Here is a 27,955-nt window from a genome sequence, read left to right on the forward strand (position 1 = left end):
TGTCCTGAACTGAGAATGTACTATAACACAAATGTTAACTCAGGAATTCTACTACTCTTTGGTATTATTACACCTTTAAAATGTCCTTTTTTGACTGAACAATGAGCACTACTGTCTGTGCACAAACTTAATTTGAAATAACTGTCTGTTGAAACACCTAGTTTGGGGCATTATCAGGTGCAAAAACCCCTGTACAAAATAGGTACGTGAGACTTGCATGAAAGAAGGAGGACTGAAGCTGCAGATGATTGATGGGGCAGATGGGAGGGAAGCTACCATGATAACATTCTTCCATCTACTAACTCTCAGCAAATCCTTGAGAACTGGTAGATTGTATCAACTATGGATTAACCCCATGCCTTCCTAGAGAAACAAAACAAAATTGCAGGGGAAATTTTACCCTGAGCCATAACACAGCAGCATACAGTATCCTGGGTGCAACTTGAAGGTAGGGTTTAGAAATGCAGAAGAAGATTGCAGTGCATAAATAAGGCTAATGTCAAAATAGCTCAAGAGGATAGATGCAGTTATCCCTCAGCACGATTCATGCAGGGAAATGCAAAGAAAAAAAATATAATTTTTTCTTGGTAGTAGTCTTCCCTCAGTGACTAGCAAGGAAGCTGTAATCCTCTTAAAGCTCCTGTAGCACCTGCCTTTCATTCAGTCATTTATCCCCAGCCTTGTGCAGTTAGGTCGTGGTGGGAACTGTACCCTGTGTGGCAGACAACAACTGAAGGGTGCAGGATGCTCGCTGGTATTTTGTATTTTAATGTTTAGAAACTGAATTGCCTGGCTAGAGGCAGAGAAGTCTTAAGGCTGAAGCGTTACGCGGTTGTTAACTGTAAGTATAACCCCTAAGTAACTATAAGTGTAACCATAGTGTAAGTAATGGTTATGTGCCTGTAACGAGCTGACTCTGGGACTGTGCAGCTATTGCTGCTGTAAAAGTCCTGTCTCTGTTGTAATTCTCAGGGCTTAATGCAGCAGGTCACATTCTCCTGTCTTGGGGATCAACACCACTATGTGGCACAGGGCAAAGAGAAGCTCGACTTACAGCCGTGGTTGAGGGCACTGCAATTCAGGGATCAGTTCACTCTCCAATAATTTTTCTGGGTATGTAGAAGAACAATAGCAGTACAGTTACTGACAGAAACCAGTACAGCATAAGTGCTAATCCAATTATTTAAAAAAAAAAAAAAGCAAGAAAATTTCATTCCAAAATTACATCATCATAACAAAAAATATAGGATTTATATTAATATTTCCTATTTCTTTGTGCCTGTGAGTTCTCTTTCCTATATATGGCAGGAAATGTGCAGCAATGATTCTCTACCACCTTAGATAGGCTGCAATATTTGAGGAAGCGTTGCTTTATAAAGGACATCATTGATCCTGAAAGTAAAGGTTTGAGTGGCTGGGATGGGCCCAGGTCACTGATGTCCTGTGCGAGAGCTGTTACTGTGCCCTTGGGCAAAGAGCCTTTCTGTGGCATTAGGAAAACACATCCATTCCTTACTTATCAACACGTGTGCAAGTACAGTTGTGATCTGGAAGGGAAACTAAACTTCATGATTGTTTCATCCTATAGTTAAAGTAGCAGCATAAGCTTTGGCTGTTTGTTGTGCTTAAATTAAAAAACAACCCAACTAACAAACCAAAACCCCCCAAATAACCCCCCTACCTTACTGCAGGGCAGAAGGTACCTACAGAACAGCAGCTTTTACTCTAGACAAGTCTTACTAACGTGATCTCAAACAACATAAAAAGTCCAAGTACTTTGTATTGAAAGGTGGCAGTTGGTGGCATCTGTCTTGTATTGTCAAAATTCATCTAAGCTGCCTGTTGTATCTACCTCTAACTTCCACTTTGCAGTTGATAAAATGCATGTAAGGAGTGAACTCTGGTTCAGGCTGAGCTAAAAAGCTCAACACCCACTTACAGGAAAAGTGTTGGGAAGCAAATGGAATTTTGATTTTGTAACAGAGAACAGTCCTTGAGGCAACTTAGCCTCCCCCAGGCCTGTGCCCATGCTGCTCCTGCACTGCTTCGTTACAACCCTCACCAGAAACTCACCTGGTAAGAAGGTGAGTCACAGTGGGACAAACCTGTCCTGAACTCCCTGACCCAGCTGCTATTTGGGAGACCTGCAGTCCGGAACAGCCTGTGTTTCTACTCTCCTTTCAAGCTAGGCACTTGCCAAGCAGCTGCCTAGCGAAGGAGGTGAAACAGAAGGAAACTTGGACTTTTGAGACCAAGCAGTAGCAGACTCCTCTAGGAGTAATTTTAGCACACAATTCCCTAGTCCTTAATTTCTAAATAGCACTTACACTCCAAAATAAATTTAAACTACATTTTTTTCCCTTGAGGAACTGCTAAACAAACCCAAATGACTAAGAACATCTTGGGAATGTTTTAAGATACCGTCTCCCCCAAAATGTCAGATCCTGTGAAGTTACATGTCTGCCACATGATTGCTAAAACCAAAAAAATACTGAAGAAAGTAATGAAAGAGTAATGTAATAGAAAAGGGTGCAGCTTTAAATAGATGGTCACGTGTCATTGGATGAGCAAGCACTCTACTTGCAGGTGCAGCTTAAGTTCTAGGTGGCCCTTCCTATGCCTGTTGGACACTTACAAAATGGACGGGTATAAAAATCTTCTCTAGGGCCCTGATGGTAGCTACTTCACTAACTCTTAGCATCAACAAATGGGACAACTTCAGCAGACAGATAGAGAATCTTATGAGTGCGCCTTTGGTGAGAGCCACCACACGTGGTGCCTTTCACACATGTTCTCCTGCCCGTGCTGTACTGCTGGTCAACTCTCCCCAGTTCTAGTGCTCATCTCTATCAACAGAGTTCTTCATTCTAGCAGGACAAGACAGCCATGGAGTGCCTCGTGCTCAGACCATTCTCTGAAAGCTCTGAAAGTAGCCATAATGTGTATGAAGCCATCATTTTTCTTTTAGAAAGAGCTTATGGTGGGACACTCCAAGTCCTCCCATAGCCTTTTCCGGCTTTACTCCTACATACATGTTATGGACAAGCAATGGTAAAGTCAGCAGGGAGGTTTGATTGTGCTCAGCTCTGAACACCTTCAGGAGAGCAGCTTCTACAATGTTTTGGTCCTGAATTGAGTAAGTGCAGTTCACAAGAATTTTTTTTTCTTAACAGTAAACTTGTAAGAAAAAAAAATCTTAAACCCACATACTCTGTAGTTGAGAAGAAAATTCCATTTTGACTTTTTCTCTTAATGTATCAGGTCCTGATTTGAAGTGTCGAAAATCTGAATAAAGGAAGTCTTGCTTGTTCTTTTGAGTACAAGCATTTTAGCATGTCCACACACCTGTTGAACAGTGCTCACTCTAATTCTGGAGCAGCAAAAGCCAGGGGTAACTGCCTACTGCAATTATTTGACAGGTTGGTGGCTCCATGTTGTTGGCTAAAACTTAAGAGTGCGATTTTCTTTTATACACGTGGAGTCATCTGTTCTCAGGCTGCAGCATAAATCTTAACTACCTCCTTAAGTGGCAACGCACAAACCTCTCTCCTCACTGAAGCTGTGATACCTTAAGAGGAGTGGCACTGTTAAAGTCTAAGAAAAACGGACCCTCTTGTTGAGGCAGGAAGGTGGTGGGGATGATGTTGTAAATGCCAGCAAATATGTTCTCCACTTCCAAGTAGCAAAATCCACACCTAGGATCAAAGAAACTATTGGTTAATTAAGATCCAAAATAATGAAATCTCAGAGGTCAGAAGCAGTAAGTGAGCTATTACCTGTAGTCACCACTATTCTTCTTCTGAAAGCCGGAGGTACCAGGGTCTCCTACTGTTGAGACTGTGACAAGTTCAAAGCCCACACTGTATTGCCTACAAGGGAAGTGACAGGCTGTTACTCGAGGTTTTAGATGATCAGGATTATCATGAAGAGAGAGATTTACTAAAAGCTCTCAAGTAGAACTGGAACACATCTGACAGTTCTAACACATTTGTGACAGAATTGCTAGGCAAACTTATTACAGTATGAAAAGAGACTTTGGAGGAATGCAACATATTTCAGATGCATAGCTGCACAACGTGGGAAATCCCTGCTGGTTTTCTTCCTCTGCACCTAAACAAACCTCAGGTGGTTAAGCTCGTGGTGACCTACTTAAGTCTTGGTGTGATGTGATTGCTTGGGGTGTGATCTGATTGCTATCGGTGTTGGCAACCTCAGCAGCATTTCTCATGGTGCACTATAAAACTCAATAAAAATTTATCTACTGTCTCTTAATACATGCAGCAGTCAGGCACCTTTGCCCCTGTCTGTAAACAAATACGCCCCTATATTTAAACAAATATGAGCTCAAAACCCAGGAAATAAACATATTCAAAAGAAATCATGCAGCAGCAGAGTCCTGCCTTTATGGAAGTGCCTTTACTCATCCTCATCCTCATTTCAAGAGGAAATGACCTCCATCAAGGAGGGGAGAGGATGGCTAGATAGAAGCGCTGCCACTTCAGGGCTCTGTAACACAGCTTTGCAAATACCAACCCAAAATCCCCCCACACAACAACAAAACAATTCCCTCCCAACATAGCAGGAGATGTTACTGATCATATGTTCTGCACGGTTATTCTGAGGTAGAAATTTTGACCTGTACAGGATCTATAGAAGCAATCTCAGTAGTGAGACAACTAGTTGTGAGGAAACACTTTCTTGTGGCCTTTAGTGAGTATCTTTTAACACACTGAAATTTTTGTGTGTGTGTGTTTGTGTAAGATTGCATGAATGGGAGTGTGAGAACTATAAGCCTTAAGCTTAAGTTATATCTATTTTACATTCTGCTTTCCAAGTCTCCCCTTGAAAACTCAATCCTCTTGAGTCCTTTTTATGGCTAGGGTATAATGTGGGGTATACAGGTATGTGCCATAACAATAACAGCTCTGTATCCTTTAATATGAATATTCCTTGAGAGTCAAGGAAGAAACTTTCAAAATAAAAGATACTCTGTAGGGCACCGACGTCTAATCCCTTCCTTCTGGTCTACTAGGGGCAGAATAAAGGGCACAGGATTTTCAAGGATCTTCCTACTACCTTCTGGGAGGACGCTAGGAAGTTTATCCTTAGCACATAATGCCCTGCATTGATGCACTCTTATTTTCTACAAACCTTGGTCCCCGTAGTTCAATTAGCAATGGCCCACTCTTGTCCACCTGAAACTGATAAATGGGATTGTTTTTGTAGCTGTCTCTGAAATTGCCACATCCTCCAGCAGTGTGACCTTTCCACTGGCCGTTAACCTAAAAGGAAAGGACAGAAAGCATTTTACACACTTATGAAGATTTATACTACTTATGTGTACAGACAAAACAAGATTAGACTTTTCTCACTTTCCATGTCACTGATTTTAGTGATCCATCCTCATTAAGTGTGAGGTCAGAATATTTAACTATTCGGAAAACGTACTAGTCTTACACCTACCTAGCTGAAGGCCTTAGATTTTTTTTTTCTTAAGTGATAAATATAGATGCAGAAATATCTATATGTCTCTAACCATGAAAAATGTCCAGTCACCTGTAGGCACATTGTTGTGCCTGCAATGCTGGTTCTTAAAACATATCCATAAGGACAGGTTCCAACAGGACAAATCAATGTAAGGCAAAGAATGCTGCTCAGACTTAGAAAAACAGGCCATCTGTTCACAAGCTCTTTCTGCTAGTCATTAAAATGAAAGGTTAGTCTTGTACGACGTGCCAGTCGTTCACACAAGAGTCTAGCTGAGATACATTCCTTGTGTTACTCTCCCCTGCCCCGCTCCCAAATCAAGCCAGCAGTGAGCAGAAATTTTTTTCAGGGAATTAGTTTTTCCTCTCAGTGTTCAAAATCCTCCAAGATGACAAGCTTGGAAGCAAGCAGCACTACTCTTCGGGCTCCAGGCTGTATCTATACTTCAGTTGAAGGTGTCGCTGCTCAGCTCACAGATGAAATAGCAATAGCCCAGGCCTCTGACTAGATTCTAGTCAAGTTTCTGGCCCTTGCCCCCGCTGCTGTACTCTCAAAGGGCATGGAAATGTTGCCATGATAATATTTGACAGAATGAGTGATTTGTCCAGTGACAACAGTCCTTTGAGATGTCTTACATAAAATGTAAGGACAGTAATGTATTATGGTACTGTCAATGTTTGTCACAGTCTTGGTACTGGTGCCTATAGTTTCCCAATGCTGATTTTGTCCCATAATGCCAAGAATTCTCCCAAGAAAATCACTCGTTTTTCTCAAGAGAAAACAAGCAGCACTTGCAATTGCAGTTGCACAAGCTGATCTTTGCAGAGCAGTTGCATATGACAGTACTGGTTGGTATTCTAAAGGTTAGTCTATTCTCCAAAGGCTTTATAATATACCTGCATTGAAGGCTTTATAATGTATCTGCATAGCTAGTTTTACCAAAAGCTTTTGCACTGAAGATGGCATTTCCTTTGCAGTGAACATGGAACTTAGATACCAAAGAGGATTTGTATGTTAATAAAAGTTAAGGCAGCATCTTCAACAGCGTCAGCCAGCCCCTAACTTTTACCTCAGTATAAATCATGCTTGCAATGCAGTTAACTGTTGGGTAAGTTATGTACAACTTGAGCACAGGCTTGGCCTTATGCTAATTATGCACAAATTGGCCATTCATTAGCTTTGTTCAGCTTCATTTGCTGGGAGATGATCTAACCTGATATTTTTAGGCATCAGAATATATTTAATAACCTTGTACATCTCAACTCTGAAAAAGCCAAAACAGAATTATTATCCAGAGAGGCATAAATAAAAATGTTTCTTTACCCGCTTGGAAACGGTGTAAGGCGTAGGAATCTTGGAAAAGGTAAACTTGCACAAGGAATACACCTGTATTGTAAAAGAAGAAACTGGTCACATTCATCTTGCCCTTTTCATGTGAAAAAAATGAAAAAGTTAAACCTCTTCCCCCTTAAAACAAATCAGCAAACAGCCTTGCATAAGCATCGAGTTTTTAGAAACTTGCTCACTACATGCCCAAAACGCCACCACAAAGGAAATGAGACTAATACTTGGGCTCCAACCACCTTCCCTTCTTGCCTACCCTTTACCAGACGGCAGCTTTGGGAAGGATATGGCACTGGTGGAAGGAGAAAGAAGTGGTGGCTGATCAAAACAGCCAAGGGGAAAAAAAAAATCACACTTAGAGTTGAGTATAAAAGATAATAACTTAGAGAAATCAGAAAACTTTCAATCTTAACAGATTGAAAATAAGCTAATATTGTATACATAGACAGCCAATGCTCTTCCTGGATGCAGATACCAATTTCTTATTACAGGAAATAAAAGTATTTTTCAAGTAATAAGCTGCTGCTTACAATTTTATATCACACCTGCATTGCAAAGTAAGAAAGATAAAAAATTCATTACTAAAAGAATGGACACTTGAGAACACTATATACTTGAGAACACTATTAAGCCCTTCAACATTGCTGCTGCATCACTCATTTCCTTTCTCCCCAAAATGAGATTATCAATGTAAAGTCCACATTTACAAGGAAACATGACTTCTTCTTTAGCAGCATTGTTTAAATCCATTATAAAATCACCAGTACATACCCTGATGGTGTAATGGATAGTGTTCTGCTTCTCGTACTGGGACACCACCAAGGTAAATGTATGGATCCCTGGAGAGGTCAGCTTTATCTTGGTCAGATAATGGGGGCTGTTGATCCGAATGCCATCAATATAGGGAGGAGGATCAGCTGGAAAAGAAAAGGAGGAACACTTTTTCTCATCAAAAAGTCCCCTGCCTCACTAAATTGCTAAGTCATTTTATATTCATGAATTTTGTCAGGAAAAATTGGACTGTTGGTACTAAGTTTAGACTAGAACAAGTGAGTGTTTCAGAAAGAATAGAACATTAAAGATTTGCTCATAAAAAGTATCAAAACCAGTTCTTAAGCAACTACCATTTTCAGGAAAGACACATCACACAAAGGATAAAAATCTGGACTAGAAAATACACCTCAAATCCCATATCTTGCAAGACTCTCCCACCAATGTCTCTACCCTAAGGAGACCTGTGATTCATTAAATAAAACGTTAAGTAAAAGTATAAGGAATCTTTGAGCACTCTTTAAAATTCTCCTGACAAGGAGTCTGTTACAGACATCCCTCCTCCACTAGCAGGACAGTTCCAGAATACAAAGTGCTAAAGCTTTTTCTTTCAAGCATGCTAATTTACTTAATCATCATCCACACTCCCTAAACACAGGGATGCAGAGACAGTCAAAATGCCTGTGATCATGTCTCATACGTAGCTGCATCCCTGTATCAGTGCAACTGCACTATTTACTATAAACATGCTAAATATTTTGCTTTCACAATGATAACCAAGTAATTTGTTATTTGGCCTCTAATTGGTTCTTTGCAGATTTTTTTATTTCAGTGAATCAGGAAGAATTCTAGCCAATTACTTTGGCAGAGTCAGGATGAGGCCTCTTCTCCACAAGAAGGGAAGGATTAATATAAAACAATAAGAAGTTTAAGAATGGGAAAGCCTTGTCTCAGTGCCAAAGGATTAAGCAGCTTTGTTCTGATCTCATTTTGAACAGATGGTGAAAATAATACTGTAGCTTGACAAATCTCTTTCCATGGGTAAAGGTTTTAAACAACTCTGAGTTAGTGAGATTAAAAGTTTATGAAAGAGTTTGGGTAGCAAGGCAAAACATGAGTCATCCAGTTCTTGTTAACAGTCTTACTGAAAGAGTTTCAAGCACAAATAAAACAGTTCACTGTATAATTTTTGTTTGGTTTGCTCACTTAAGAATGTTTGCACTAAAAACAAACACGTAAAAATAAGCACTAGTAACATCAGAAGGATGTCTTGGGCAGCAAGAAGTGGTTGTTTAATAGGATTTTGCAAAAACAGATGATGATTTGTTCAGGTCTCAGATGTTTTCTGCAGAAAGACAGTTTGGGCTCTAAAGGAATTTTTGCAGAATTCACCGAACAAGACGACAATGAACAACTCAGCCCAAACTAGCCCTTCCCACAGAAACATCCCAAAATTCCACTCTTCTTTCAAAACAGCTTTAAAAGGTACTCTAAGCTCTAACTGCTGAAGCTCTAACTGAATCTTAGAAATTCAAGCACAGTACTAAAGAGGCTCCCTATTGCCAAAAGATATAGGCCAAATGCTGCCTTCCGAGAACGCAACTTCACTGAATGAATCCAAGCAGTATTTGCCACTCAGATCTCTACTTGGATCTAAAAAGGAATTCAGATATTATTAGTTCTAGGTTTAAGTTGCAGCCCAAACTGTTCATGCAAGTTGGGCTTTGCATCTCTCTCTTAACTTAAAGATAAAAGCAACCTGTGCCTCAGAGCTGCTATCTGTTTTGAGATAAAACACATGCAACCTTTTTTCTTTTTCAGCTCAACCCAAACTCTAAAACTTCATCTCAAGGCAAGCAGAATGTGACTAGCAATGACCACCACCAGTAGTTTATTAAAAACTGGGCATCTCAACATTAGTCTTAACCACTCCATGCCTGAAGCTGAACACTTGCAACATTTTTAAAATATGTATTTCTTTCATGAGCTTGCTTAGGTGGTTTGCTAAGTCAAGTTCATGTAACAGTTAACATCGATTGTTTCCATTCAGCAGAAGCTGGAAACCTCTAAAGACTTCCACAGAGGTGGAATAATTGTTCTAGTAGTTGTAACCTGAATTGTGGACAATTGTTACGTGATAACCAGAGGCACAATCTCACTTCTAAATATCAACTATTGCCACTACAAAAGAAACAGAACAAGGAAGAAAACACTGTGCCAAAATAAGTATCAGCAGGACCAGGCAGATCTCTTAGCAGAGTTAACTACTTTTATCTCTGCTATGATCAGTTGGGCTGTGGAGATTGTATAAGGTGGTCAAGGAGGACCAAATGAGCATTTCAGAAGACTGACCCTCTCCTATAAGGCTGAGCACTCCAGTTTTAAAGCAAAACATGTGTTTCTCCTTCCTCTTAAGTCTTCCTTCACTTCTAAGCATCATCTTCCTGGCAATTAAGAAGCACTAACCTGGATAGTAGACTTTTTTGCCGTCAGTCTTGTATACAACCATTGTAATGAATTCCCGGTTGTGTGCAAAGTCATCCTATATTAAATAAATAATAAATAAACAGAGAATTGACAAGGGTTTAAACACATCTGTGGAATATAACTAATGTATGACCAGAATGAAGTACATGTGCTATCCCCTCTGCTTTGACCGTCAGGTGGTATGATGCACCCCTTTTACTTATTGAGATACCTAGCCTAATTCTTTTAGAGAAACGTCTGAAATAACTAGACTGCAACTCATTTCACTGAAAAGAGTTCAGGTTTTTGGATGGAGAATTATTTCAGTACAATAAAAGGCTGTCTTTTTTTTTTTTTTTTTTTTTACTTATTTTTAAAATTAATAAACAGGTAGAGGTTGCAAGAGCTACACTCTACATGTCTATGCACTATAACTGGGATATAGTGCCTTCAACAAATTATTATTCTGTATCTATTTCACAATCTTGTATTCACATGTGTGTATCTGATGAATATAAAGAAAATACAGGAAGATAGCAGTACTATCATTTTAAATAATATAAGAGGTATACAGAAACATTTACAGAGGATATTAGAGAAGCTAAAATACAGAAAAAAGAACTAAGAGAAAGAACAGGGCACCTTATCTGTGATATGCCTGCTGAGCAGAACCCAGACTGCAGCACCACCCTGTGGACACTGGACCTCTAGCTTGTACTGAGGATTATTAGCCAGGCTGTAGGCATCCTTCACTGGACCTTGCTTTGCATCCCAAGTACTGGAAGTAATACAGATTCTTTATTAGGTGAGCAAGACATTCATTTACGTTTTGAAATCTAACTCCAAAAATATGTACAACTATATTTTTGTAACAAAGCTACTGTCAACTAAATTTCTACTGGAGTCTATAACACCGCTACAAAATACAGCGGTATAAGAAGCATTATCTTACAATTTTACAGTTATTCCCATGATTGCACATGCCAAATTTAACAGGAAGAGAAAAAGCTCTATGACCAAAATATTCAGTGACGTCTCAACACAACAGCTTTTTTATCGGACTAACCTGTGGATACAAGTAGATTCTTTGAAAAGACTTGGATTCCAGCTCAAATAAATAACATCGTAATACTGGCACAGGTCTTCCCAACAAATCCAGAAAATTCCTACAAAGAAACTACCATTATTGTTTGCTTACCAGATACCTTAATTTTACTTATTTTTCACAAACCTCTTTGCACATAACTCTTTACAGTTTGCCTGTAAACTGTAAAAGCTTATGTGAATCTATGCCTCTGTAAAATTTAGCAGCAAAATCTGCATTGACCCCACTTCTCAATTTAGGATTAATCCCTAAAAGAAACAAGTTAAACCAAGAGAAACCAACTGGTTGGTATCTTTGAGTTTGTATTAGTTAGTTAGTATCGTTCAGTATGGTTCAAAGGCCAGGGATTTTCTGAAGCAGTCGGGGCATTTTGCCTTCTCAAGTACTGGGCAGAAGGCAAGGGAGAATCTATTTCAATCTATTCATCCAGAAACACATCATTATCTGATTCTGAGCTGCCTTGCCCTCTCCTAGGTTTCTGAAAAAAATTAGACATAGTCAAATAGGTTTTCTCAATTCAACAAGCCACTTCAGTCTGCTATTCAGCTGAAGGTCTATCAAACAGGGACAAGAAATGTGTATTATCAGAATACACACTGCTTTTTAAGACTGTTACCATTGTCTATTTTCTGAGCTGTTCTGGGATCAAAGTTTAAGTATTTTTGTAGATCTGGGGTCCAATTTCTTGCGTCATTTTCACTGTATCGGCCCTTCCAACGTAAGTGGCTCCAAGGGTTTTTCAATTGCAGGAATCGAAGGCCCTAAAAAAGAAATAAATAATCAAAATAACTTTGTATTTATAGGAACGGGTCATATGGATAAACAGCTTAAGAAAATAAATTATTATTAAACTTTCTGGAATTTCCCAGTAAATCCCAGATGCAGAAACCAAATGAGTTCTTAGAGATAAGAGAGGAGAAAACAAACAAAATAACCTCCACACAGCAGATACCCATAGCACGCAGATTTCTAATAGGCATTAGGAAACATCTTCTGTTTTACTTGATACCTTATATTCTCTTATATCCAAGACTGCATATGCGTGGGTTGGAACTAAACCCCATTTTTCTCCTTCCTCTTCTGACATCACCCCTGTCGCGGTTGTAATAAGGACATCTCCTTTGTGAAATCTAGTCAGAGAGAGGCCAAAACAAACAAAAGCTTAATTAGAATTTTAGTACTTGTAAACTAACCAGGCATTCTAATGGGGTATTTTTATACTGCCCATTACTGAAATCTTGTTTCATAAAGACTGGCTTTTTTTTTTTTTTTTTTTTTTTTTTTTTAAGCAAAAATAACTCCCAAGAGAGTCTGAGAAAGTAGAATCATTTCAAGTGTAGGCTTTAAATGGTAAAAGACTATTTTCATTATATAAAAAAGCATTTTTTTTCATTATACAATGAAAACAGTGTTTGTCAAACCTGAAGTTTAATCTGTGCCACTTATTAAAGACAGGCTTTACAGATCTTTAGCTGATCATATTTGTGGTTTCATCAACAACATGTTATTCAACACATTATTCAACAGAATACCCTCTTCGATGCCCTCGAGACGAGAAAGCAGTAGCACAAATCAGATATACTTCTGAAAGGAGCAAAGCACTTTCTAGCTCAAATGCTTAAGTTACAGTTATACCTGTTACCAGAAGTAGGATTGTTAGGGTAGATATGAAAATCAGTACTGCAGTTTTGAGTCTATCTGTCCTGTACTTCAGAAGACTTATTAATAGGACACAGTTACCAAGAGCTTGGGATGTGATCAGAAATACCATACCTTTGCATAATGACAGCAGAACAGTGATCAAGTTCTGAGAAGTGCTCTGCCCACCCATCCTCCTACTTTTTAACATTATTCAACTTGCACACTAATTCCAACCTGCTCTTCTGACTTCACATTCTGTTTTCCTCATTAACTGGTAACTGAAGAAATGGGCTATTTTTTTCTTTTTCAAAGTGGTGTCTCAAAAATCCTCAAACTTTTGATCTTTGATTCTACCAAAGTTCGTAATACCTCTTTTTTTTTTTTTTCTTTCAAAAAGACAAGCAAAGCAAAGTACTCTGAACTGGAATTTGTGGCAGTTCCACAACACTAGCAAGGGATCTGTGGTGACTGTACTGCTTTTGTATCAGTAATTCAGCTACTGCACAGTAAGCATTTTGATTATTTCAGAAAGAACAAACTTCTACCTCTGATACAACATTCTGAAAGTACTGTCTTTATTGAAAGCTTGATTGTCAGAGTGCATGGCAATCCTTTCAGGTATCCAACCAGTCAGTGCATGGAGGTCGATATTCTGAAACGCAAGCATGGAATGAAATCATAATAGATAACTCATCCATAACCATATGATTCCTGTAAAAGAGAAATAAAAGTACCTTCAAAGCATTCAAACATATGCTTGAAAGAGAGCTGAAGAAGTAAACTAATGTACTGAAATTTCAAAGCTGTGCATGCATAAAAAAATAAGAAAAATGATTAAACATGCTCAGTTCTATGATGTGTTCCATTTATTTCTTTGATTCATGGCCTTTTAAAGTATATTCGCAGAAGCACTATTTGGAATCTTGCTATAATATATGCATTTTTAAAATAATTAAGTTTTACTTCTAAGGCTCAGGATATGTGTTCTTTTTTCTTTTTGATAAAGCTAACACTGACATGCTTTTCAAAAAGGCTTTAATCTCCCCATTTCGTCTTCATGAAAAGTTACTTCCTTCCCCCTTTTTTTCTGCACTCCTCAAAGCAAAAGCAGAGACTATAAAATGCTTGAAGTGTCAGTGACTGTTACCAGTAGGTGGGAACTTGGGGAGCTACATGTACAATACAGCCAGGAAGTCATTTTTTTGCTTCTAAAAGAAAGCAGAGGGGTCGGGTGGGGTGGTGGTCAGAGTTAAGTGACACAAGTCAAACTGTTTTCTGGATAGCAAGTCAGAGGACAGAGAGAACACAACAAGCTACTGTCACCTCACCAGATTCTCTCTTCCCTGAAAGCAAGCAGCCCAGCACAGGAATATGCTTACATGAAAAATGCTACAGTCACCTCTTAGGCAAGGCCATAGTTGCCTTGATAATCTTATTTCAGAAGGTGATTATCTACAATACCTTCAGTGAATATGAAATGAATGGTATCTTGATAATTCACTGTCCCATCTAGAATGGGAACTCCATCAGAAAAAAAAGCAGTTTTTAAAAGTTTAGGAAGTATTTCTGATTTTTCATTTGAAGCAGTGAATAAAAATTATAGAGGCTACTCACTTCAGTAAACTAGGCTTTTAAAAATAGTATCTTGCATGTCAGCCTTGCTGTACCACTATGACTTTTTCTTTAGTGGTTGTATTATGTGAAAATTTTTCCTGTTTTTATAAATGAGTGAAAGAACTTGGTAAATAGTAACTTTCACAGACAAACATACCTGTTCCTACTGTATACCTGAAAAGACTAATTACTCTGTTCCTTTCTTAGTTGACTCCCTCCTGATGAGCAAGAATTGCTGATTACTCTATTTTGATGGAATTTATCTGACGAAGCACAGTTAAGTGCAGACACATTGGTACAAACACAACAACCCCCACCCGCACGAGTCAATATTAATCTGCATAAGCAATTAATTTCACCAGGATGAAATTTTTTTTTTTTTTTTTTTTTTTTTTTAATCCAAAATGATTTTTTTTTTTTGCCTTTGCTAGAAATAATCTAGTACTTACAGAATTTGATCCAGGAAAGTCATATCCTCCCATTACCTTCATGTAAGCCTTTTCTATTAAGGATACCCATAATTCATTTTTATTGTTAGAATAAGAGCAGAGAAGTTCTCCATTATGATCAACAGGTAACTGGTCATCTATGATAACCTGTGCAAGACAAAATATATGAAAACCATCATAAAGGTAATAATGTTTTTGAAAAATAGATATCTTTGAAGAGATAATAAAACCAAAATGTCATTAACATGCAATATCTGAGACATAACCAGACCTGACCATTTTTCCTCAGATGTGAATACCTCTCTCAATCCTGCAGAACTGGACATGGTAAATTCTACTGCCAGCTCTTTCACTGGTTGCTGAGTGAGCTGTGATCACCTGCCTCAATTTCCCTTATGCAAAAGGGGATAACGACAATCTCTCGTAAACTGCTTTAGCATCTATTGAAAGAGGCAGCCACAGAGAAGTTCAGTGTAACTTTAAAAAAAAAAAAAAAAAAAAAAAAAAAGGTAGAGAAAAGCCTAACAACATCCCTCACCTAATTGGGAAACAGAGCACAGACTACGCTCTGTAGCCGGCAGAAAAATAAACAGTTATTATCTAAAGGGAAACAAACTATTTGTCACATCACTTTCATAGTCTCTAGTTCCAGATTTATATTTCTTCTCTCTGGAAGGGAGAAAAAAATCAAAGAAGCGATTGTGAAAGAATTAACATTTCTCCTTTAAATTAGGCAGAATCTGCTCAACATCATAACAGACTGTTACTACGTTATTTGCAACGGTCTGAAATCATTCCCCAAAACAGGTGTTTCGGTCTCACACTGGCATTTGTCTGTCAGTAACACACACTACCAAGAAAACACATTTTCTGTTCAAGTACTACATATGGAAGGATGGATAAATCTATTCACACAACAACAAAATGGCTGTTCAGCCTAATGACCCATCTTGGACAGCAACCAGAAATAAGTATTTTAGAAAAAAGTATTATATAAATATATAAATGATAATTCCTTGAAACACTTTCAGATTGCAGAATTTTTCATCTCAAGACTTCCTGAGCAAGAAATTATATCTTAGCATTTGATGCTGTTTTCCCCATGAATACAACCAGCCAGTTTTTGAAAACTCAATCCTTATGCATCTGCAACAAGTACAGTTACACAAGATATACATTATTTATGTCCTTATTTATTGTACTGAGAGAAGGTAAAGCTGTTCTTGAGTTTCTAAAGTTCTATCACATCCTTTCAAGTATCTCTCCATACTAGAAGATCTTTGGTCAATTTAGCCATTCCTCTGTGGTCATTCCACACCTATGCTCTTCCCAGATATCCCTCTCTGAGCTTTTTCTAGTTCTATTATTTCCTTAGTTCTATTATTTCCTTTCTGAAATGGGGCAGAAAGGAGATTATTTGTGCTCCAAATGAAGACACACCATAAATTTATACAGTGGTGAAGAGTTATTTCCCCCCCACATATCCCTTTTATTTTCTCTTAGGTTAGTTTCAGAATTCCCTTAAGCATTGTAAGGAAATGAGTTTAATATAAGTGAGTAAAGTTATTCCAGTGAATGCACGCAGAAATAATACTCAGTCTAGTATATAGAATGAAATCAGAATTGTTACCCAAGTGTAACAGTTAAGCATCTCTTTAACAAAAACTTTGAATCATGTTTTGTTGTTGTTGTTCTTGTTGGCGATAAGCGTAGATTCCCAGTGAAGCAGAGTGAGCCACTAAAATACATGGCTTAAACAGTCTTAGTTTCCTCAAGACCATTTACCTTTCTAGGAACACCATTGATATGAAGTTTCACCATGTATTTCCCACAGGGATTATACTCTGGTTCACCTTTCTTATTCTGAGGATAAATTATACTGTTGAGGGAAGGGAAAAAGAAAAAAAAAAAGTAAAGAAAGTTATGACATAAATGGCTTGGCCGTAAAGGCACCCCCCCCCTAAAATCCAGAACTATAAACCTCACAAGACCCACATGCACCTCCAAATGGCGTGGGTAAAAGGAATTTTCAAAAACAACACCAGCACTCAGGTCTTGCAATGGACTCCTCACAGACAGTCTGTCAAACCCATGATAAACTTATCACAGGGCTCTAGTTAAGCAGAATTATATCTGCAATAGTGTTGTTAATGTTAATTGTACAACAAGATACAAGATGGACCCTCTGCTGCGCAGCAGTTGGCACAACAAAGTAGGAAAGCAGGTCTGTAAAGTTCTCTAAGTAAAATTTCTATTAAAAAAAGAAAAAAAACCCTAACCAACAAACAAAAACTCTAAACTATTTATTCTCCCTAAAACTATACCTTGACTTTGTATGTATTTGTACTGCAATACTGCATTACACATCTACATAAACTTACCTTCTCTTTCATGTGTTAAAGCCACATGAATCAGCCAGGAAAAGTAGAAAGGGTATTTTTATTGACCTGCCCAATGATTTAGCTATGGCACCTCAGCTGAAGTTAATGAAAGCTGAGAATACTAACCCAAATATTTTACTTTGACTTAATTAGAAATATTGTGTGTCATCATGAGCAAATTTAATAGACATCAATTTAAACATTGCCCTCATAAACCATACTCCAAAAATCTGGCAGTATTAAGACTGACAAAATCTTAGAAAAGAGAGACATTTACCTGGTAATCAACTTTTTGTTGTATCTTCTTTCATATGCTGCACTGATAGCTAGTGATGCCACAAAGGAACAATCTGACACTATAGTCTGTGAATAAAAGAAAATAGGAAGGACATTCACTAATACTTAGATATTGAAAAATAAGCGTGTCATGTGGAAAGAGAAGTTGTCATTTAAGTAGTTCCCTCTAAAGGGAAGGAATTTGACCCAAGAGATGCAAAGTTACTACTAAAGAGGCAAGAAGATCATACTTGCTCAACAGGGCAAGGTAAAATTAGAAGATGTACTAAAGATCACCGGAGACAAGCAGTGATATCTCAACCCATTATCCATATATACTTAACCCCACTGTATTTTTGCTAGAATTTTTGCTAGCTATTTTTGCTATACACAGAAGCCCACTGTATTCTGATTTTCATATATACCATTGACATGTTTTGTCATGAATATCAGACATGTGGAATCTAGAGCAATAATATCTATTGCTTTTATTTATTATTATAATTCATTTATTCATTATTATATTTTTATTAAGTTTATATTTTTATTTATTATTATATTATTATTTCTTATTATTATTTATTATCATTTATTATTTATTTAATGAGTGTTTATTTTCACCTTTAGAAGGCTTTCTGCAGCAAACATCACACACTTCTCTTTAGGAACAACTTACCTGCTTTATGCTGAAACTTGATACAGTATAAATCATCGTAGGGTTATTGGTTATATCATCTGGTCGCACCCACTTGGAAAACATTGCTTTCTGTTTGGGGGATAATGGTAACTTGCCACATTTATCACTAGATTCAAGAAAGGAGAAATAGCAATAAATGAATCAACAGTTGAGAAAACGTCTCATGGTACATCTTCTATAGCTGGTAAGATTGCAGAAAACATGTAAAATAGTTTCATAGTTTCGTAGTTGTTTTACAGCTGTGCAAATAAAGAACAATGCTGGAAAAAGTGGCATTATTTAAATATCCCCAACTTGAACTATGATAAAACTCCTACTTAAACTATTTGAAGCCCTAAAAGAGAAAACTTAACCATGTAGGATATGGAAAATAAATAGAAGTGCAAGCTTAGTAACTGAACAGCACTTACGAAAATGGCAAAGGGAAGGCAAAACGTTCCCTCAGATCAACACTCATGAAAGGGACATATTCGATACCATTGATTTTTGAAGTCTTCCTGCAAGGAGCAAGAGAAAAATACTGTTACAAACTTGCACTCTTTAAAAGCTGAGAATAAAACTTAAATGTGAATGTATTTAAGGTTTCAATTATAGCCAGAGTCAGGTGGAAAAGGTATGTGAAACATTTTCAAAAGATTTCTTTGACTAAAGATACAAAACAAGCTGAAGTTCTCTGGCACAGCTTTAAAAACAAAACAAAACACAAACAAAAAAAATCACCCCCTCTCCCTGCAACAAAACTAGGAATACATGATACACCAACACTGTAAGAGAAAGAAGGGAAAATTTTGATTAAAAGAATTTTTACTGCTCTGCAACTTCATGCACCTGAACCCATTATGATTTTATTTGTTCTGCTTGTAGGAGGAGGAGGAAGGTGGAAGCATTTGTCAGACAGTATATTCAAGATATTTGATAAAGACTTCCAAGTTCACAATTTAGGCTAAAAGTTTTATTATTTGTGACTTATCCCATCTCTAATAAGTGCACAGCAAAATCATTCCAACAGAAGGCACAATCCTGCAAAATATTAAGTTTCCTCATTTCCAGTGAAATACATACTTTTGTGTTAGACTTGCACACATGGCAATACTTGAGAAAAATTGTCCTCATCTTACCTGAGTACTTCAATCTCCTCTGCAGTGTATCTCTGACCCTGAGATTCAGTAGCTTGCACTGCTCTGATTGTTTGTGGTTTATCATTTAAAGAAAAATCAGGTCCCAATGGAAAAAATGTTCTGACTGGCTGATTTGGTTTAACTACAGTTGACTTCTCCTTCTGCGATGACTTTGACATAGATTCCTTCAGTGCCTCAGCTCTAAAACAAAAACACATTCTGTTTACAACATTAAACATATGGTTATTGTTCACTTATTCGCTAGTTCACGCTCCTGCATATGCTAAAGTGGATTAACTCATGCCCACTTTGTCCAGTACCACTTATCCAAAGAAAATCAGTTCATAAAAAGCATGACGGAAGATAAATGTTCAGAAAGTCCAAATGTCAGTACCTCTTTATTTTAGTGTTAGAAAATCCTGTATTTTTATTGATACTGTTTTACTTATAAGCTACTTTTGGCAGAACCTGTGCCTCCCCCACTTTGCTATGAGCCAGGCAGAGAGTGATAACCCACCTTACTGTTGCTGCAGTAAGATGACAGCTAGTCAGGTATATACAAATCGATTCACTGGTTTTGAACACAGACTGAAATGCACTCAAAAGCAGCTTGTACTGAAGCAGCACAGAGGCTAGTATCCTAACCTCCGTTACACAGCCCATTTAAAGAGTTGTACCCAGCTTGCATTTGCGTAACTGGTTTTAGCAACACCACTCACCTGACACTTACAGAGCCACCTTTAACCTACACGTTATCCAGTCTCCAAGATGCCCTCATTAAAAACAGGAGATGCTGACACCCTGACTTAGTGCTGGCCTGAATCCACATCTTTACAGAAACCAAAAATTATAACAGACAATAACAATCTGTATCTCTGAACACTAAAGTGGTGCATTGGTACTGAAACACACATAGTCCCTCCCTAATTTGGCACACGTCATGGTCCCAGAAGACTGACCCAACAGTGACTTTTCCAGCTGCAGAGCAGCTAGCAGTTAGCTACCAGAAACACATTATACGAGCTGATTATAGACAGAATCCTGCCTCTTGGCAGCAGAAAACAGACAGACTGGATTAGATACTTCGATTTGTAGCGTGCATTTAATCTTGATCATAAATACTCATGCTAACGTTGGCTGTACTCACCTATCCAGTGCTTGCCGAGCCAGCTGTTTTAGTTTTGACTGAAGGCCAGTTTCTGAAGTTTCAGTAGCCTTCAAAGCAAAACAAAAGAAAGAGCTATATGTTGGAAACACACAAATTAATAAAAGAGAAATCAACCTGCCAGATTCCACACTTGTAAATTACAGCACCAAACAATAACTATTTATTGTTTCCAGTTCTCCCTTGAAGTTACTAGATAATTTTTTTATTGTTGGCATAAAAAGGTATATTTAGTAAATGAATATAATTTTGCAGTTCTACTGAGCATTCACTCACATTTTGTTAAAACAGTACTGAACTTAGTTCCATTCCAATTCCACCTCCTATGTCAAATGAGTCAAAAATAATAATGGAAATTTACCACAAAATAATATGAACTTCATGATTTTCTTAATTAATAATTAAAAAAGAACTTCTCCCAAAATTAAAAGTCTCATTCTTGCTAACTTCTATTTTCAGTTCGGCAGTCAGCCATGACAGGTTAGTCATACAACCAATTTACACTTCTGTTTTTTCTTATAAGTGAAGCATAAGCAGTTTGCAAGAGGCACAACATGGGATTTAGCTTGTCCTGGGACACCCATAGGCAGGTTTCAGGTTTTAATTTTGTACCCATCACACACTCTCTCCAATCAGTTAGGTCAACTGTGAAAAGTGATAGGCAAGTGACTTACACTCTGTGAAACAAAACTAGAAACACCCTCTATAAGAATTTCTAAGCAAATTTTTTTGTGATCTGGAGAAAAAATAGATGCTGAGCTGGTCTTGGCTAGGAAAGACTTGGAAAACTGCACAAAGGTAAGCAGCAGATATAATGGCCCAGCAGACTTGTCCAGGAGATAGCTACAGAAGAAAAGGAAGGGCTGCTCTCCAAGTACTTGAGTAGGAGTAGGAAGAAGTACTACAAGTAGGAGGAAGAGACAAATCTCTCCACCTGAATAAACTGATCAGAAAGCAGGACATAAGCAATGCTTCAGGATAGGAGAATTCCTTCAATCTTATTTCATCCTGGGAAGAAGACGGTAGATTTTGATGCACATGAGGGATAAAGCCTACAATGATTTTATCAAAATAATATGATAGTCAAGATTAAGAGAAACTTTAGCAGAAACTGCACCCAGTGAAAGGCCAGTTAAGAGTACATGTTATTTGACCTAATTTCAGATTAGCCAGTATATGCGTAAGTAATATTTGCATGTACGGATGCAACAGGAGGAACATAGCAGAGGAAAATAAGTACAACACCTAAATAGGTTTTATGTAGTAGATGAAAGAAGGTCTGATCTCACTAATCAAATAGAACTACACTAATTTCATGAGCTCTTAATCTGGTTACTCTGTATCAGCAGATTTTGAGCCAACAGAGAACCAGAAACTCTGACTACAAGAGGGTTTTTACCCTAGTTTGTAGCAACAGGATTGTTCCCCTCCCAATACCCACATATATTTACATTCTCAAAAGGGAAGAGAAGAAGAAAAAAAAGACTTGGTGGAGTTACATCATGATGGTGAACTCTTCCTATAACGAGTTAGTTACGGGAACTGGTCTTACCAGGAAAAAAAAGGTAGTACCTGTAATTATAATGCTATAGCACTCACATAACAGCCAATTTATCTGTAGTCTTTATCTCAGCATGAACTGACCTCATTCATGGTGGCTTTAATGTTGAGCAGTGAATAACCAAGTACCATTTTTACTGGTTTTGGCATCAGTGGATGATTATATTTTTGGAAAGTATTACTCAAAAAAATTTTCCTTAAGTAATTTCCTTTATCACATTAAGAAAGTAACATAGCTGACACATTTTCAAGTCATGTTCTTCAGTTCTGTTTTAATGTTTTTTTAATTTAAAATTTTAAAATTCTATTTTGTCTGGGAGCCAGTGAGATGCTAAAGTAAAAAAAAAAAATCCAAGGCTATTTTTAGGTTTTAGTATAATGGGGTTCAGAGGAAATAAATCCCAACTCCCTGTAACTTCATGGAAGTGAGTAACAGCACCTCATCAAGATTGGAATAAACATTAAAAAAAATGGAAAAAAAACCAAAAATAGTTTTTAAAAATACAGGTACTCTATTTTTAGGCCAGCCTTTAAGGGTCAGTTACTTTTGTAAGTGGAAGAATTTCTTACCATCACATAATTCCACCAAGTTAACTTGTAGCTTAACATACTGTTTTCAAACAGAGTTCCACCGCTTCTGTGTACAACTCTATGGCCTCTTCTGCGTTGCCTTTGTCATCTTCATCAAAAGCCTGTGTAACTAGGAAGTGAGCCCGCTCCAAGTCCAACTGTTGCTTTGACTTCAAAGGGTCTGTGTTCTGTGACTGAACTAGATGAAAATGAAATTATCTGCTTTGTAAAAACATCCATAATAAGGTACTGACACACACTAACGCTTCTGATTAGATTGGTAGTATCTATTTTGGGGCTGGAAACTTTTGCTAAAGACATCTTTGCAAGGACAAATTAGTAAAACCAAGAAAACAAAATCCCTACACAGAACAGAGATATACTTTCAGGATATTTCACATAGAAATAACAAAGTAAATAAAATAGCTTTCATAAACATTAAGGAAAAAGTTATTATGTAAAATACAGCAACATTTTTGAAAACACATCACTTGCTGCAATACCTGAGTTATTTAGGCATCTATCTCTTTTAATATTTTTATTAACAATCTGAAGAAGAGAGAACAAAACCTCCACAAGTTTGCAGATCACAGCAAACCTAGATACAGTAAACATACTTCAGGATACAATTGCTATTCAAAGAGATCTAGGTAAATTAAACTAATGGGTTGCCAGGAACCTCCTAAAATTCAACAAGGGCAGATGTGATGACACTGAGAACACTATAAAGAAAGAGGGGGAAAAAAAAGAAAAAAAAAACCAATCCAACAAAGAAAAACTCATGGATTTTATAACAAAGAAAAACGGACAGTGGGATCCACAGAGGATGGGGAATTTCTGCCTTCAAAGCTTTTCAGAACACAAGCCTGAGCAACCTGGTCTGAATTCAGTGCTGAGCCTGACTTGAGCAAGAGGTTTCTCTAGAGCCCTCCTGAGATCCCTCCCAGGCTCAGTGATCCTGTGATTCTAAAGGAGAATTATGAGAATTTACAAGAATTGGTGACTTTGCTCTAAGTACAAATGTTGAAGCAGGACAAAACAAAGAAAGCCTAGTGACAGCAAACAATTTCTCCCTCTCAAAGTTAGTAATTCCATATAAAAGCCAGAATCATCTGCTTCAAATTCAAATCCATTGTGCAGCTGAGTCTTAGATGCAACTATTGATTTGTTCCTGGTCTTTTTTTGTTGTTCCTATGTTTGCTGCATTGATGTGGCTCCTAATAATGTTTAAAAGAAAATCAGATCTGCAATAAAGTCCTTAGGAAGTCACTATGTTTCAGCGTTTCATTTCTCAATACCATGGTCTTTCACAGAGGACGATATTTAAGAAAAACAGAACAAACATCACAATTATACATTTCACAGCACCAAAAAAGCTTTCTACTCAATTAATTAAAGCCAAGGTTGATTAGAAAGCTCCTTACCCACCTGCTGAATGGAGGGCTTGAACTCTTTCCAAGTACTCATTTATCTTTTCTTGAATATTTTCCAAGTTTGACCCTGCCATCCCAGCATAAATTAAGGCTTGTGCAGCTTCCTGGAGGGAGAAGTTGAAACATAGTTAATATTTGCTGATTGAAAGCAACTTCATATAAAATTTGCTACTTGAAAACAGCAACTTTACATAAACTTGAGGGTCTATAGGCATAACGGACTGTATGAAAGCAAACCATTTGCTCAATGTTTTTTAGGAAAACCTGTTGGAAAAGAACGAGTTTCAAGTCATAAATGAGACTGATTCTTCTCTGTTAAATTTTGAGCACGCAGGACAACCTATAAAACTGAAATAGATCTCTTTAGATTGAGCAAAAAAGCCATATTTCCTGCATTTAATCTGCTAATACGTGAATCAATATAAAGTTTTTTCAGACTAAAATGCATGAAGTCTTCATTTAGAAATCACTTTTCATTTGAACAGCCAGCATAAAGCTATCAAATCTTCACGTTGTACAAAATTTAAGAAGTTTGCAGCTTCTCAAACTTGATTTTTAAAGGTTTGCATGCATACTAAACACCAGATATTGTCAGAACCTTACTTCCAGGAGGCAGCATAAGTCTCCAGTGTGGAAGTATAGTATGTTAGCTGCATTAAAGCTTCTTCTGTACTGTATAAATTTATTAAGGAAATATGATTTCAATTTTCTAAGCTCTATAACCATTCCCTGAATTCATGAAAAATACATGTGGTTAGGCAGGCAAACAAACAGCTCAGGGCTGACTCAGTTTCAGAATCACAGAAAGCCGAGTTCTCTCAACCCCTCAAATGATGATAAAACATCTCATTTTGTCCTCATTCTTTGCATCAAAGTGCCCCACTTTCATGGCAGCGCCTGCCTTGCCAACAGCAGCAGAACAGAGGCAGCAATGGTGCAGGCCAAGCACGTAGGAAGTCGAGCAATAATGCGAGGGAGCTGCTCCTCGGAGCTGGTGATCAGAAAGGCTTCTCAGCAGAGAGCAAGGCCAGAGCCAAGGCCAGAGAGCCTCGGAATTAGGCATTACACACTCCCTGTCAACATCTAGCACTATACTACATGATATAAAATGTGTCCACAGCAACACAAAGGTAGAGAAATACTGTTTCATTTATATGCAGCAGTTAAATACCATTAAGGCCGAGCATACAGCTGTCCTTGGAAAAAACAAAGCACTTGCAGGAATCTGCTCAAAGAATGATGTATTTGTCTGCAGCATACTGCAAGTACAGATGAAATATGTATTGTATCATAATGGTAAGCTGTTTACATATAATACAAAGAACCAAGGTGGATTTTCAGACTAAGGCTACGAAAAAGCAATGCATAATTGATGTTTCTTCTGTGATTTCAAGCACAACTGCTTCATACCATTTTTAGGAGGAGATATAGGGGGAAAAGGTCATTTGTGCATTAAGCTTCTAAAGAATTAAAGCAGTCGACTAACTGCTGAGAGAAGACTGAAGTGCAATTCAGCTGGTATTTCCAAACTCCTCAAAATCACTGCTCTTTGCAGCAATAATGAATGTACCACAATTACACTAATCTAACTGCTGGTTGACAGTCAAGCTTGGTAATGTTCTTGAGCAGTTTTTCTGAGGTCAACAGGTACTACCATCTTTTTATGGCTTTTGCATACAGTACCCTCAACAACAGGGTCATGCTGTTAACTGAAGCTGGTTCATACACAACCCTCCTCTACAGTCTGTCAAAAATACACTATAGTGGAAAATAAACAGTGCTTGTTGGCCTTAGAAACTCCATTCAGACAAGACATGACCTTCTTATGTCAAGTTCTGGTGGGAACAAGCTCAGTAGCCAAGCTCCCTCATGTCTGTACTAACTGTAGCACGAGAGCACATCGGAGTGTTCGGAGCAGTTAGTGACTGGACTGAGTTTACTCACATTGTTCGAACACACATAAGACACCTCCACAATCCTAGGTCCTATTCGCAACTACTTTTGTTCAGTCTCAAAGTGCCAATGACTCTTCAAGCAACACTTGGAAAGCCAAACCCATCTAGTATAAATTAGGTGCAAAGAATTCAAACGATACATGCATTCTTGCTCAAAACATACAAAATACACTTGATTGATATATGCTGAATTTGCTCTCCCCTGTCAAAATCAATTGAATACCAATGCCTTTATGCGTCAGCTGGCGCAAGAGGTGATACTTGCCCTTGGATTGCCAAGAGCCCCCTGTTTGGATACCAGAAATGCTCCCTGCAGAGATGAGTGCTTCTTTGCACAACACAGTGCCCACCCTGCTCTGCAACCCAACTTCTCTAAATCACAGTGGAGTTGCTAGATTAGACTCATGTAACTTGAGGCACACCAACACTATTAGAGATGCATTTTTTGCCCTTAGCAAGAATATCATGCACATACAGCATGTGAAAAAGATTTTCCTTGCACAAAAATTGTACGGAAATAACTGTTGGCACAATAAAAACTATTCTCTTCTATTGGGTAATTTTCTAGATATGCTAAAAAAAAAAAAAATCCGTAATAAGCGGTTGCACTGTGCACAGCGATCAGATCACGTGTTTACACTTAGGCAACCCGTGCTTATCAGTGTTTACTTGTAATTACACCTCATACATACGTGTACACACAGTGTTTAATCTCATGGTATGTCTCCCTACATCAAAAGCTGAGTTATAAAAGACACTGCCCTTCCCATTCTGTCACAGTTTCCCTTGTGCCTCATGCACAAGTCCACTGTTTAATGGTAAGTTAATGGCAGAAAATTACTTCAGCAGAAAAAGAAATATCTCTAAAAATTACTGCACACTTCAAAAAAAAAAAAAAAATCCCTTCTTACAGGTCAAGAGACAGGTAACTTTAATGTAACTTTGCAAAGCATAAACCAACAAACCAAACCAAAATCAAACTTGCAGAATGCTGCATAAGGGTTGCACTGAAGCTATCAAATACCATTAGTAACTCTGGAAATACTGAGCCACTTCACCACGTTTCAGCTCATGAAGGCCTGAAGTCGTGCTGGAAGAGCAAACTGAAAAGCTCCAAGAGACCGACAGCAGTTTCTGTGTGACGGATACTTGTGCGTGGTTAGAGCACGAGTTGCACATAGCACACGGTCCCAAGCGAGTTTATTCGGACCGGTTCCTGTGCTGTGTACTTGTCTGCCTCGGCTACTCATTCTGTGCTTGGCTCTACAGCAGGGCTGTTCCCAGCTGAGCCCTCAGCAGCGTCAACCAGCCCATCGCAGTGCTCCAAACCGCTCGGCCCTCACCTCCCCGACACCCAACACAGGAGGCCTCCGGGCCCGCCTGGGGCTGGGCACCAAGGACAGCACAGGGCAAAGGGATCAGAGGCGCTTTCAGCTGCCGTTACACAGAACAGCACCGAGCGTGCCAAGACACGGCAAAGATCCGCCTCCCGGGACGCGGAAGTCGCCTCCGCACCCACTTCCCAACACTGCCTAAAGCACGTTATCAAACAGCAACACGTAGGCAGCGCTTGAGCTGCCCGCAAAATAAAACACACGGAAAGCCCATGGCGCAACGTGCCGCGGCCTCCCCTCCCCCCGCCCCAACGGTCCCAACGGCCGCCGCGGAGAGTCCGGCGCGCAGAGCCGGGGGAGGCCGAGGACAGGAGAGCGGCGCGACCGACGGAATCACGTTTGGGTGGGCGAGGGCCTCGCAGTGGCGGCCGGGCCACCCTCCTCCCTCCCTCCCTTCCTCCTCCTCCCCGTCCTGCCGCCGCCATACCTTGTAGTAGAAAACCGCTTCCTGGTAGCGCCCGCCGTGGTCGCGCTGCACCGCCAGCTGCGCGAACTTCACTGCGTCCAGCTCCAGCGCACTCGGATCCAT

General features: G+C 38.5%; 1 protein-coding gene across 2 annotated transcripts; it reads right to left on the reverse strand.

Moving 5' to 3' along the window:
* Positions 1–37: 37 nt before the first annotated feature.
* CAPN7 (calpain 7) lies at positions 38–27,955 on the reverse strand. Of its 2 annotated transcripts, XM_026045506.1 has the most exons (21): positions 27,854–27,955; positions 24,073–24,181; positions 22,686–22,843; positions 20,497–20,564; positions 19,350–19,550; positions 18,642–18,728; positions 18,211–18,337; positions 17,536–17,621; positions 16,663–16,756; positions 14,878–15,024; positions 13,360–13,466; positions 12,183–12,303; positions 11,790–11,934; positions 11,135–11,234; positions 10,711–10,846; positions 10,069–10,144; positions 7,603–7,748; positions 6,811–6,873; positions 5,152–5,282; positions 3,777–3,869; positions 38–3,695 (listed from the first exon to the last, which is right to left on the reverse strand). In XM_026045506.1, the coding sequence occupies exons 1-21, from the start codon at positions 27,953–27,955 to the stop codon at positions 3,551–3,553; spliced, it is 2,442 nt and encodes an 813-aa protein (XP_025901291.1). In that variant the 3' UTR covers positions 38–3,550. The 2 variants fall into 2 exon arrangements, with proteins under 2 accessions (XP_025901291.1, XP_025901292.1); XM_026045507.1 differs by lacking the exons at positions 24,073–24,181; positions 27,854–27,955 and having other exon boundaries at positions 22,645–22,690.

This window comes from Nothoprocta perdicaria, unplaced genomic scaffold (assembly GCF_003342845.1).
Source record: "Nothoprocta perdicaria isolate Ctin4 unplaced genomic scaffold, notPer1 scaffold_40, whole genome shotgun sequence".
Taxonomy (NCBI): Eukaryota; Metazoa; Chordata; class Aves; order Tinamiformes; family Tinamidae; genus Nothoprocta; species Nothoprocta perdicaria.